This window comes from Sceloporus occidentalis, unplaced genomic scaffold, assembly GCF_023333645.1.
Source record: "Sceloporus occidentalis isolate IW3139 unplaced genomic scaffold, rSceOcc1.0.p SCAF_5, whole genome shotgun sequence".
NCBI lineage: Eukaryota > Metazoa > Chordata > Lepidosauria > Squamata > Phrynosomatidae > Sceloporus > Sceloporus occidentalis.
The window spans coordinates 84,903,604-84,916,894 of record NW_028316985.1 but is presented as its reverse complement, the minus strand read 5'-3'; the positions used below and the strand labels follow the sequence as shown (position 1 = coordinate 84,916,894).

At 38.2% G+C, this 13,291-nt stretch overlaps 1 protein-coding gene across 2 annotated transcripts in view; it reads left to right on the top strand.

The window, feature by feature from the left end:
- Nucleotides 1–13,291, top strand: part of MAGI2 (membrane associated guanylate kinase, WW and PDZ domain containing 2) — a 789,679-nt gene that overhangs the window by 404,233 nt on the left and 372,155 nt on the right. For both annotated transcript variants that reach the window (XM_089524612.1, XM_089524611.1), the window contains exon 3: nt 1,172–1,291. In XM_089524612.1, coding sequence (XP_089380738.1) covers nt 1,172–1,291 — 120 coding nt within the window. The remainder of the gene's footprint in view (nt 1–1,171; nt 1,292–13,291) is intronic.

Below are 13,291 nucleotides of genomic sequence, written 5' to 3'. Positions count from 1 at the left end.
AACACACACCTTTAGTTATTCTAAGTAGCATAGAATGCTAATCTTAAATGAAACAAAAAATACTTTAGCTTTGACAATGAGGCAACACACCTACTAACTACAGGGGCAATGACTGCCTTGTTTTTGTTGGCAGTATGCAAGTTTAGCATCAGACAGAATGGTGTGGCTGTTTTAAATGGCAGATGTTTGGGGAATTGCTGGAAGAAGCGTTCTTTTAGACTGAAAAGTGGGATATTATTACTGCTGCTACTAAGACCACTACTGCTAGACTGGTGGCTTCCATATCTGTTGGGTGGTGAGTTTTAAAACATCTGGGTTTTAGACTGAAAGCTGAACCAAATTTGAAAAGAGATGAATTTTTAAAGGAGCTGAGGCTCAACACCTTAAATAGTTCCTCTAAATTTAAAATTAAACCTGGACTAGTGGATTAGCCATCCCATTGACATGAAAGCTATCAGCTGCCATTGCTGATGCTAATATTAATACTAATACTGATTTTTTTAAAAAAATGTTGTTATGCAAGAAACTGCCTTATACTGAGTCATACTATGATAGATGTTGGTTAGTACTGTTTTCTGCATTGGATGATAGATTTTATGCAATGGTGTTTCCTAGCTCTCCTTTGGGCCCATTCATACAACAAAAATAGAACACTATTTTCCTCTTTAATTGTTGTGGCTATATCCTGGGGCTTGTGATTTGCTCAGAGGCACTAGAGGGGTTTTTATTATTATTTTGACTAAGAATGCCCCTCCTTAAACTGCCAATTCCAGGATTCCTTGGGATGTTGACAGGGTAGTTAAAATAGAATCAATGCACAATATTTTTTCCTGTGAATGGACCCCTAGAAACAGCAGGGATTAGATCTGAGCCTCCTGTATGCAAAGCAGGTACTCTTTCAGCAATCTATAGCCACTTTAGTGCGTTTTGTCTTGCTGCCTATCAACATTTAAATCATTGTACTGCACCTTCAACATGTGTATTTGCACATGAAGTTCTGTAAATCTCACTGAGCAGAAAGCTAAACCAATAAAATATTTCTGTTAGCAACCTATAGTTTTCAATGAAACCATGCAATAAATCAAACCTGCTATTAGCCTGTCAGATATCAAATGCCCCTTAATATGTTTTTGTGCTTATGTATAATGTCTTTTTTTCTCTTTCAATTTAGGCACTACAAGGCCTCATAAGGAGGGGGAAGTCCCTGGTGTGGATTATATTTTCATCACTGTTGAAGATTTTATGGAACTAGAGAAAAGTGGTGCTCTTTTAGAAAGTGGAACATATGAAGGTAAGTGTATTTTTACTGCTTTTCTGTAAGTGCCTTAGGATTTTTTTCCACTGTGTCATAGGATGCATTATCTTGAATTTATGAAAAATGAGATAGCAATGAGGAAAGAGTTTGGTATGTATGTGAACAAAAAGCTACACGCAATTGATTTACTATAATCAGAAGGCATTATTTCGCCAATTAAGAGGAAGAGAGAATGACAAGTAAAAGCCAAACCAGTCACTGACCTGCAAAGCTAGAGGATCTTGAAGTGGAACAGCATCATGTTTTTAATTGTTTGAAATGCATTTCACTTTATTATACCATACACTTGATCATTGCTTAACTTTCTCATTCAGCACATCTCATGGAAAGAAACTGAATGAAAATGCTCTATTGGGGTCAACATTTCACCCCCTTCATTCACATACAGTTCTACCACATCTTCTTACACATGTGATGGCTCTGCAAATTTCAATGTACACTGACGCTGAGTCAACAATTTTAGAATAAGAAAAGAAAGTCTGGTAATGTCAAACATTCTTTTTTTCAAATCTTAAAAAATTATGTAGAAAAAATATCTATTGCTTTGACTAACTGGCACAAATAGATGGGGAATTTCAGTAATATGTAGATTCACAGTATCTGCTTCCGAGGTGAACTGTCAGCTTAAGGACTCCTCTAAAGTTACTGTTGATTTCCCATATGTCAACCTTGTTCAACATCACAAAAACATGTGTGTGAAAAGAAAATATGTTGCATCCCATTGAAACAAAAATAGATCCAAACCATTCCAAAAGTTGTACAACTTGAGGTAAAAGTACATTGGAATTTGAAAATTAGTATTTAAATATGTTCAATATGTTGTAAAGCAGAGCAGAACTGGCAGGGGGCGGGAACCGTCTTGAACTATTCTCCGATTCCCCTGCCATTATGGTCACTGTAGCAGTCAAGGTAATGGCATTTCTATTCTCTGATATAAAGTATTATAAAGGTTAGTGTGCTGATACACAGATATGCCTTTTGACAAGCACTTTCATCAGTGTAGACTTGTGTCTGAGAGCCTTTCGTCCTGAATTCTGTTCTTTTGTACGAACACCTTTCCTCCCATGTTTGTGGTGGCAACACAATGAGAGACTAGCCCATTTTTCTAGGATCTAGATTGCACTGTAGTGTACTCTAAATTTTGGAAACCTGCCCAAAAGCTATAATGAAAATCAGAGGGTGGAATGAAACACTTTATTAAACACTGCATGTGTCCTGAAGACTTACACTGCATGTGTCCTGAAGACCTAGGACAACAAATACCCCTGGAGAGCTGGGAGAGGATATGGAAGAAAAACTTAAAGTTTACTAAATGTGCCCAGCTAATTGAAAACTACTCTAAAGTACTTTATAGATGGTATCTTTCACCTGCTCAATTGGCGAAGATGAAGAATAATAAGGATGACAGATGTTGGAAATGCAGACAGAATAATGCTTCCTTCTACCACATGTGGTGGATTTGCGATGAGGCAAGAAAAATTGGGGAAAAGATCCCTCTAAAACTTCAGATGGTGCTTCAAATAAACCTTGAAAAGGAACCTAAATTATACTTACTGAATATTATGGAAGATTTAAAAGGAAAACTTAACAAGGAAGAAATAGATATCATTTTTTATTTGGTTATGGCGGCACACTTAATATATGCGAGAACGCAAAAATGTGAAAATGAACATATGTTGGAGGACTGGATGGTAAAAATCAGTAAACTTATGATGATGGATAAAATACCAATGGAAATTAAGGACCTATCGGAACAAAATTCCCAAAGAAAATGGAGAAAAGTAACTAAACTCTGGGTTTAAACCTTAGAGGGAATGAATAGTATTATTCATTATCTGCTGAAACAAAGTTTTTTTTCTCTTGTTGATTACTTTATAAGAGGAGCTATAAAAGGGTAAAAGGGCAAAACAATAATAAGACAAGCTTTGTAGATTGTAAAAACCATTAAATAACTAGCAGCCTAAAAGGCCAAGGTTAACAAAATATGAAAGCATATCTTAAAAGAATAGGAATTGTATATGGGGAAGGGAATAAGTTATTTCTTGAAAAGGAACTCTGGAGTAGAATATCTCTTTATTCTACTTATCCTTTTCATATACAGTATGGGTAATAGAGGTGAAAGTCGGCAAAATGCAGTCAATATTTTTCTTTCTTTTTTTAAGCGTGTAAACTCTGCATTGTGGAAAGAGAAATCTAGCAACATAAATAATGTGTTAAGCAACAGAAGATAATGAGAATTTCAAAATATGTAAGACATCTCAACTTTCTTTTTAATAAAAAAAGATTAAATAAAAAGACTTACACATAAAATGGGTGCAATATTTTTCATTAGGTCAGAGTGCATTTGACTGTATTGACAATATGGCCCTCCAACACTACTTTTCTCCTAAGATCATCTAAGTGCAGAAGAATTGTTTTTTTGTTTTTGTTTTTTCAATTCTATTAGGAGCACCTAGATATTTCTACTGGGATTTCTGGGATAGGAGTGGTAAAGGCCTCTCCAGACCCTCAGTGATCCTGTGTCCATCCTTGTTATACATTAGCTATGGACAAACAATGATCTTTATGGAGATTACTGGTATGGAAATCTTTCACTTCTATGAGCCCTAGACCTCATTTTGGGAGGGGAGGCAACATATTTGCAACTCTCAGTCCTCCCCCAACCCTCCAGACAAAAAAATTGTGCATCCTTGCACTAAATAGTGTTGAAGAAACACTGAAAGCTAAAGGAGCCTGGACCTGAACCAGGGGTGGACAACTCTGGAAAGTGGTGTTAGCCCCAAGGAAACCTTTGAGGGCTGTACCTGCTCCTGCAACAACAGCAACAACAAAAATTGCTCCGCGAACACCTCTAAAGGATATGAAGGCATTTGTTTGGGTTTTAAAAGAAAAAACCCTCAGGCCTAGGGAAGAAATTTGCTAAGAAAAACCCATGATGGGTGATAGCATCACCATAAGTTGGAAACGACTTGAAGGAACACAACAAGAACAACAATAAGAGGACAAGATTATGCCTTTTTTTCTTTAGGAGTTACAAATTCCTGTTCTGCTGCTCTCTACAGGGGAGAAATAGTAGAATGCTTCAAAGGAAAAGAATTGTATTAGTGAATAATTAAACTTTATGCACACAGACACAATACACAGGTTGACTTATTGTCGATTATATATGGTAGGTACTGTTGTGGTAGCCAAGATATTTCCCATTATTTGACATAGTTCAATAAAAAGTAACTGTTACTTGCATCTATAGAACAAGAAAAGGGAATACAGTGTGGGGATAGGAATGTAGAGACACACTCTTTTTTACTCTTACCTCACTCCAGCTCTCATCATCTCATAGCTCCCAGCCTTCATTGTAAATAAGTTTCCTTGCTTTCTTAGTTTATTAACTCACTTTAAATCAGATTTCTCCAGTTAGTGTGTAATGGGAAGTAACTGTATTACAATCCAAGGTGGGTTGTATTTTTGCTTTTTGTGTGTGTGTGTGTGTGTGCACAAAAGTAATTGCGTTTGTACCTGTGGTCACAGCTATATATCACTTTATATCTACCTCACAAGAATGGTTACTCTTCAAAATCTGTGATTGCATTGTAAAAGCTGAAGAAATCCAATTACAGTAATAAGCAAATAATTCACAGTTCAGTAGGACACCATAGAACCACTGGTCAGCACCATTGTTAAGGAATAAGCTCAACTCTGTGATTGAAATAAATTGGAATTCATAGTTCATATTGGTTGGATCATACCCATTATAATTTGCTAGGTCTCCAGTACTTACCATCAGCCATGACAATAATACATTTTTGTTATTTGTTCACTATGTATTCATGTGCTGTACTGGAAAAAAAAGTGAAATTAAAATTTAATTATCCTTTTCTCTGTTTTCCTCCAACCCCTAGAGAGAAAACTTATCAATCTTGTTTGTACTATCAAACTACAAAGGTGACTTTCACAAATATCTGGTGTGCATTTTCAGACTTCCTCATTTCAGAGATGATTTGATAGATGGTTCTGAAATCTGCTTCAGGTGCATTTTATCTACTGTATAAATATTGATTGCCTTAATAATTGGCATTCTGTCTTCCCGCTTCTTAAGAAGATATGTCTCTCTAACGAGCTTTGAGGCATGGAAGAGCTTAATTCAATTAGAGCAATATTGACATATTACTAAAAGGGTCTTGTAGTGTTGTCACTCTTACATGTGATTCACTATACAAACATTTTCAGCAGTTGGGCAAAATGGTCACAGTCCACTGGAGAACTCTGTTGCAGGAGACCCACTAAAATGCATGTTTTGAAAAAGGACATGGATACTTCTGTGGAGCTCCTATTCATTTAAGTGTATGTTTGCAGCGTGAGTTGAATGAAGCAGTTGTTCAAAGAGATTTTCACTGGCAAAAGCTATACAAGAGTATGTGACAGTAAGAAGATGCTTCCCGACACTGGAACTGGTTTAATTACAAATTGTGTAATTGGATTATTAATTGAGATAAAGCAATGTCCAATGTGCATTTCATCTGTGGGTGTAACTCCTGTTTGGCTGTTTAACTGTGGTATTTGGCTGGAAGAATAAAAATGAGGTTTAGCTGCCCTTGTTTTTTAATTGGATAAGAGTGTGGCAGAATTACTTGATAAATTTGATGATCAGAAATGCAGAGCAAGTAAACTGGCACCTTTTATCAGATCAACTGATTATCTGAAATGCTGCCGGAAAGTTTGCCATGGCTCATTCTTTTTAAGAACTGATATACAGAGTAGAACAAAAACTAGGATATTGGTGTTAAATAAGACTGTAAAGCTTTGTTTCTTGCATCTGTATACGCAAGTGAGGATTTTAAATATTTTCTTCCCACTGGGAAGATTTTTCACTATTTTTTTCTCATTGCAAGGTTTCTTCTAATATATATGCCAGAAGACATGTTTTGTGGCAAAAATCCAATGTTTTTCTCCCAAAACCTCCCATGCAAAATATTTAATATGAAAATGTGGAAGGGAAAGAACCCCACAACTATTTGATGGACCTTTTTTTCTTCAGTACAGTATGTGGAAATACTCTGTCTTGTAAAGGATAAGAAAAATGTCTTACATCCCTAAAGCTAAGCTCACACATTTTTTCTTCTCAAGAATTGATACGCTAAGCAGAGTTTCATTCCTGTAACTCTGATCTAACCATCCAGAGACATGTGTGGCACAAAAATCATAAATGGGAGGTGTTCTTTCTATGTTAAATCCCACATCCACTTTAAATTGCTAGAATTGTTAATCTAAATTACAGGGATGACCAAAACAAAAACTTACTTTCCTAGTATATGAGGGCTGTTGGATCTTGGGGACAAGAATTCCATCCACAAATCTGCCAGTTCAGTGATTTGGATTATATTGCTTTTCAAACTGCTGATGTGGTCAGTGTGCCTCTGCATGCAGCTGGTTTTCATTTTCCTAGGATGCCCACTGTAAGAAGGGGTGACTGATCAGTGTTCAAGCCTTACCTCCTGAGGTATCCTACTAGCAAGTTCTGTTTCCTTTGAAGCCTTTTCTTCACATCTCTTTCTCATTTTTGCTTGGCTGCTGGGGGCCATCTGATACCTCTAACAATGTCAGATTTGACCCATTGCCTGTAATACCATCCCTAAGGTATGGCATAAATGAGACATAGATTTACTGGAAAATGTTGCTCAATTTGAAACCTAATGGCAAAGCAACAGTTTCTGATAAGATAAAATATTCTTTAGGAACTCTCTAGGAGAGATTTTGGGTGGGAGGGAAAGAAAATTTCTTAGGGGCAGGGAATCACATCTTTACTAATGTTTGCCTATAGAAGTGGATCCCAACGTTTGGTCTTCCAGGTGATTTGGCCTTCAGTTGTTTTAATTTCTGGCTTTTGACCAAATTGGCTGGAGATTCTAGGAGCTGTAAATAGATGGATTAATATTCTAATCCTTAGCATAACAAAGTTTTCAGTGTTAATTTAACCATCATGTTAGCTTAGATACAGGAAATGCAATATCTTTGAAAGAGGAATGAGTGCAATTGGCCCTCCACGTTTGCAGATTTGACTTTTGCGGATGGGATTATTTGCAGATTTGATTAATATGTTATGTCTTGGAATCTCTAGGTCCTCCAACACATTCTGCTTGAAGCTGACCATTGAGTTGCATAGGAGGTCCGAGAGATTTCTATAGAAAACACTTCTCTAGGCATTTGTACGTCCTGCACCATGATTCTATGGTCAACTGCTGGTAGACGTTGACAATAGAGTTGTATTGGAGGACCTAGAGATTCCTAGAAAGGTATTGTGTCAGGTAAAAAAAAAGTGGTTATTTTTTGTGTTATTTCCAATTTCACTGGAGTACTGTGTCCTTAATTCTTGTAAATATATGTATGTTTTAATGTTCAGGGAGATGGTTATGTTTGATTTTTAAGTGAAGAAAGAGAAGATAAAATGGGGTTTCTTTCTCTCTCTCTCTCTCTCTCTCTCTCTCTCACACACACACACACACACACACACACACACATGCACACATGCCCACGCATAGAGAGAGACAGTTTGGTAACCAGTAATACCATATATACTCAACTATAAGTTGACCTTATGTATAAATCAAGGTCAGGTTTGGGGGTCAAAATTTTGCCATGACCCATGGATAGGCTGAGGGTAAAACTTGGAGGTGTGTGTATGTGTGCATATGACAAGAGCCTCATTGAGGCTTTTTGCTTCATTGTTTCAGCTTTCGTTTCAGCTAGGCATGCAGGCAGGAGAGGGACTCTTAAGCAAACAGCAGTATCAATCAATCACCCAGGACTCTTTCTGCTTGGCTCCAGGGAGAAATAAACTCCTCTCTGCACCATATGGGGAAATCTGAAAGAGCTGCTATCACATTACCATAGTGACCCATAAATACATCAGCCTGGGATTTTTGGGTCAATTTTTGGGCATAAAGTTTTAGATTTATAGACGAGTATATACAGTAGATCTTTAGGTCTTTTCTGCTGCAGTTCTAATTTGGAGTTCTAATTTGCAGCTGCCTTGAAATCTCTCTTAACATTTCAAGACCTGATAACTGATCTCAGGGAGTTAATGGCACTTCTAGTTACATATGGCATATTTTACTCCTTCATATTTTTGACTCAGATGAAAGCATTAAGTCTCTCAGTAACGGTGTTTCCATTGTGATTCAGATGCTTCTCTTCCATTCCTGGCTATTGTTTCCAAAACATTTAAATGAGAATATGAGGATAGTGATGGCTGAATGAAAGCTGGTGTTGGGGGAGAGTAGGAGTGAGACACAGAGAGTTAAAGTTTATGTTTTCATAAGACTTTAGTGTTAAAAGGGCACTTCTGTAGTAACCATGTGGGAACCCGCTATGAAGCTGAGCACATGTAATGAGCTAGGCAGCATGCTTAAGGACATGAGATATCTCACATCAGATTGCCAGATTCTAGATGCTGTAGAATCACATGAGAGAGCAGAAAGGAAGACAAATCAATAATTTCTGAACAGTAGCTGGCAAGGCTGAGTAGTAGGCAGCTGTCAGAGGTCAGCCAAGAATGTGACCCTGAGATTCAGAACACAAGTACAAAGCTAGGAATCATTGCTGAAGGACACACAAGATCCTGGAAGACCTCAGGCAAACTTCTGATCCTCAGAGAAAGCATTTATAGTCCTTCAGCAGGGGACTCCAATAACCAACCTCTATCGATGCAGCTAGTCCAGAGACTCAGAATATCTCACTGTTGGGTAATGTACCAAGCTGTCACTCACCACAGAAAGCAACTGCACAACAAAACTTGAACTTATTTGTTTTGGTCCAATAAATCCCCAACACCAACAGGCTGAGGACCATGCAAAACTGTCATGGGAGTCAGCATTTTAACAAAGATACCTTATTTACTAAAGCAAATACAGTCTCTCCCTCCACATTCATGGGGGTTGGGGGAATGATAGATTCCAGTCATTGCAACTAATGTGACTGCTGAGCCAAAAGGGTGGAGCAGAGGTTGGACAGCTACCATAAGAACAATTTAAAAGTAGGTAGGGATTATTATGGGACCCATATAATTCTACTACAGCCTTCCTGATAATTACTAGAACCAGATTTGAGAATTCTTCAAATAATTATCTGGTGAAATAAAAGCCTTGTTAGTTAGAAACAAGATGAAACATATGGGAAATGCATGCTTCACGTCAAGATATATGTTCAAGCACTGTAAAGAATTTGAGCAGAATGTGATTCCAAATGACAACGCCGTTTTTCCCCATTGGCTATCCAGTAAGGCAGAGCAGTTAACTGTTGATACATTGAATGATAAAGGGTCTAGGGCTTTTTTCTGTGCTGCCATGGTCTATCACTGGCTTGTCAGAACCAGAAAAATAACTGGAAGAGGTGAAAGAGAACACTATTGCCAGTCCTAAAACCTATAACAATTAAGGAGAGCAGTAGTCTAACAATGCCCTCCAACCTCTGCTCTGCTTAGGAATTTTTCAGACATATGGGGTCCAGTTTGTAACCTAACTGGTCCTCTTGCATCAGGCTGAGCTCCTCCAAGGAGCAGAAGTTTTCAAGCATAAGATGACCCATCTTTATCACTGATTTTGCATTCCCTGATTCCTAGCAGTTGCACCCCCTGGTTCCTAAAACTTCATGCTACTCAGCTCAAACTGGGGTCCCAATCACACTACACAACTATAATGCAATATTCCACTTTAACTGCCAGCATAGTATCCCATGGAATCTTATACACAGAAGTTTAGGGAGGGACATTTAGAATTCTCTTGTGCCTTACCAAACTACAGACCCCAGGAGTCCATAGAATGGAACCAGGAAAGTTAACTGGAATAATAGTAGCACTATAATTGTGTAGTGTTGAATGGGCCTCGGCATTTTTGCATTTCAAAAAAGTTATTTTGTGCAGAAAAGTATTCTGCACAAAATGACCTTCCTGAAATTTTCTTCAATAGGTCCCCAGATCTGGAGGAAAAAGTATAAAAAATGAAGACAAACTCTCTTAATCATGCTCAATGGGGGGGGGGGGGGGCAGATTTTTGTACATTCTCACATGTGAGAATTACATAAGCAAAGATATACATCCCTAGACAAAAGCAAGGCAGCTGCATCTTATGACAGCATCCAGACAAGTGTTCAAGCTTATGTTTCCAGTTGTTGTTGTTGTTGTTGTTGTTGTTGTTGTTGTTAACTACCCTCAAATTGACTTCCAGTACCTCCTTTCCTCTACCAAACTGCTCAGATCCTATAGGCTCAAGGCTGTGGCTTCCCTGATTTCAGTCTAGCCATCTAGCATGTGGTCGTCTCCTCTTTCTATTGCCTTCCATCTTTCCTAGCATCATTGCCTTTTCTAATGAGTCCTTCCTTCTCTTAGCCTGTCTGATGAAAGAAAGCAGGACCAGCAATGCAACTCCAACCTGCCAGTCAAGTTCTGGCAAACTCACAAACCTTAAGCAGAGTCCCCAATGTGAAAACCTCTTTTTGCCACCACTTCTCTCCCTCAGCCACATGCTCTAAATACTCATATCTACCATGGTCCTAAAGGCTACTAGTTCCCTTGACTTTCCTGCATGCCGGTACTCTAACTAAGGTCCCCTTTTTCTCTCACTGCTCCATTGGATCTTCCCACTGTCCCCAGGAGATCAGTGGCCTATAGCAATCCAGCAATATGAAGTTCTGTGCTCCCCTTCTTTGTTGTAATGATACAGTTGTGCTACACATCCCCTGTTGACAGCCACCTGGCTTGCATCCCAGCATCTTTTTTATTCTGCTTACCCTATGGGAAAACACATTGCAGATTGTGGGTCATTAATGATCACAATGTAGTATAGCCCATTGTTCATCATTGCTTTTTTTCCTGCTGTGTTGATATTATTTCATATTTTACTGGCTTTCACTTTGGGTATTTGTAATAAAAATGTGTGCTATCTCATTTTTAACTGAATGAATACAAAGGGCATACTTGTTTGCACAGATTAATCTGGAAGTAGTAAAGGGTAGAATGTAATGAAACCTGATTTTAAAACCGCTCTCCTGTTTTAGTAGTTAATTTGTGTTGCCTATTTTCAGAAGAGATAGCCATCTCAATCTGTCCCAAATAAGAAGGAAATCAGGCAAGGAATAATGTAGAAGGACCTTTAAGACTAAGTAGTTTGTTTCTATACCTGCTTTCATTGATTTCAGTCCACTTCTTCAGATGCACTGATGGTATTCATGTTAAAGCCATATGTATATTGACAGTACCATGGTTATAGGTATGGAATCAAACCTGTTTAGTCCATGATTCTGTCCCCACAGTGACCAAGCAGATGCCCCAGTACGAACCCCACAAACAGGACCAGAAGCAATGGAGACCTCCAGTTTATGCTCTTCTGTGATTCAGAGACATTCATAAGTATTTCAAAGTCATGGTACTCTGATAATAGAAATACAGTCAGCTCTCTTCTTCTGTGGGCTTGCCATCCATGAATTGGCTCAGTCACGAATGGCTCCAGCCCATTCTCCCCAATGGTGGCATGTGCACATGGCTGTGCTGCCATCGGGAACAACAGGACTTGAGGTGCTGCAGATTTTGATATCCGTGGTGGTGGTGGTGGGTATCCAGAAAGGAAGCCCATGGATATAAAGAGCCGACTGTAATAGATACTCATCATAACTAGTAGCCAGGGACAGACTTGTCTTCCCTGAATTTTTTAAATTCTCTTTTCTAGCCATCCAGATTGGTGGTGGTTGCTATATTTTTGTGCTGCATAGTTAAAATGCTATGCATAGTTAAAATTCCAAAGTTTTAACGTATTATATACCATGCGAAAACATGCTTCTTTTCATTTGTCATAAACTTCCCGTTTCTCTGAAGATGCCAGCCACGGATGCTGGCGAAACGTCGGGAGGAAAATCTTCTAGAACATGGCCACATAGCCCGGAAAACCCACAAAAAAACATTCCCATTGGATGATGCTGAGTGCTACTATTATGAGACAGGGAGATAGTAACAAAGTATCTTATCCAATTTCTCCACATAATGCACAGGTTTATGTGTCTTTGTCACTTCCCTTTCTTGCTTTAAAAAATCCCAACATCAAAACTAAAGACATCCAAATATTGTAACCTTTCTTCATAGGGAAACTGATCTTGCCCCTCTACCATATTCGTTGTTAATCTTGGGGGGAAGAGTTCAACTCTGTAATAATATTTTAAGCAGAATGCTATATGTGAAAGTGCTATCATACTCTTTCTGACCCATGCCCAAATCCATATTGCTCAGAAATATTTAAATTAAATAATTATTCATGCTGTCTTACTAAACCTGAAAGACAACATTCAGTCTTTGGGGAACAACTCTTAGTTCAGGAATGAACAAGAATGAGAAATGTGATATCTGCAAACCTCTTATTGTTAAAAGGTTCTACTGTAATGGAAAAGTTAGGTGTTCCCTTGGGATACTTTAGCAAGTATCATAATCTCTAATGGCTTTAAAATGTTTCCTTCCAAAATTACCACAGAGTGCCTAAAATAGGAGGCATCTGTCTCTTGAAGTTAAGAAAGGAACATCCATGAAATTAATAGCTGAATTATAAAGCAGCAAGGCTAAATTAATGTACAGCTTAGCTTCAAAGTGTGAATCCAGTCACCTCAGGTCTAGATATATCAAAACTAGTGAGATGGAAGCAAACCTTAAATCCAGTTCATTACTGTCATAATAGGAGATTTGTAGCAGATGCATACTATGGTCATCATGATGGCAGTTACTCAGTATCCTACAGCTGGCCATTTAACCAAGTGGCTTTGTTGTTACATTGACCTGATGCACTGGAATCTTGAGGGGTTAATTGGCTTGTGTATCAGACTTATTCTAGCGAGCAATCCATTTGATAGTTCTGAGAATGCATGGGAATAAAGACCAATTGGGTTGTAAGGGGGAAAAGTTCTGATTGCTCTGTAGGGTCAATCGAATTCATTATTTCCTTATGC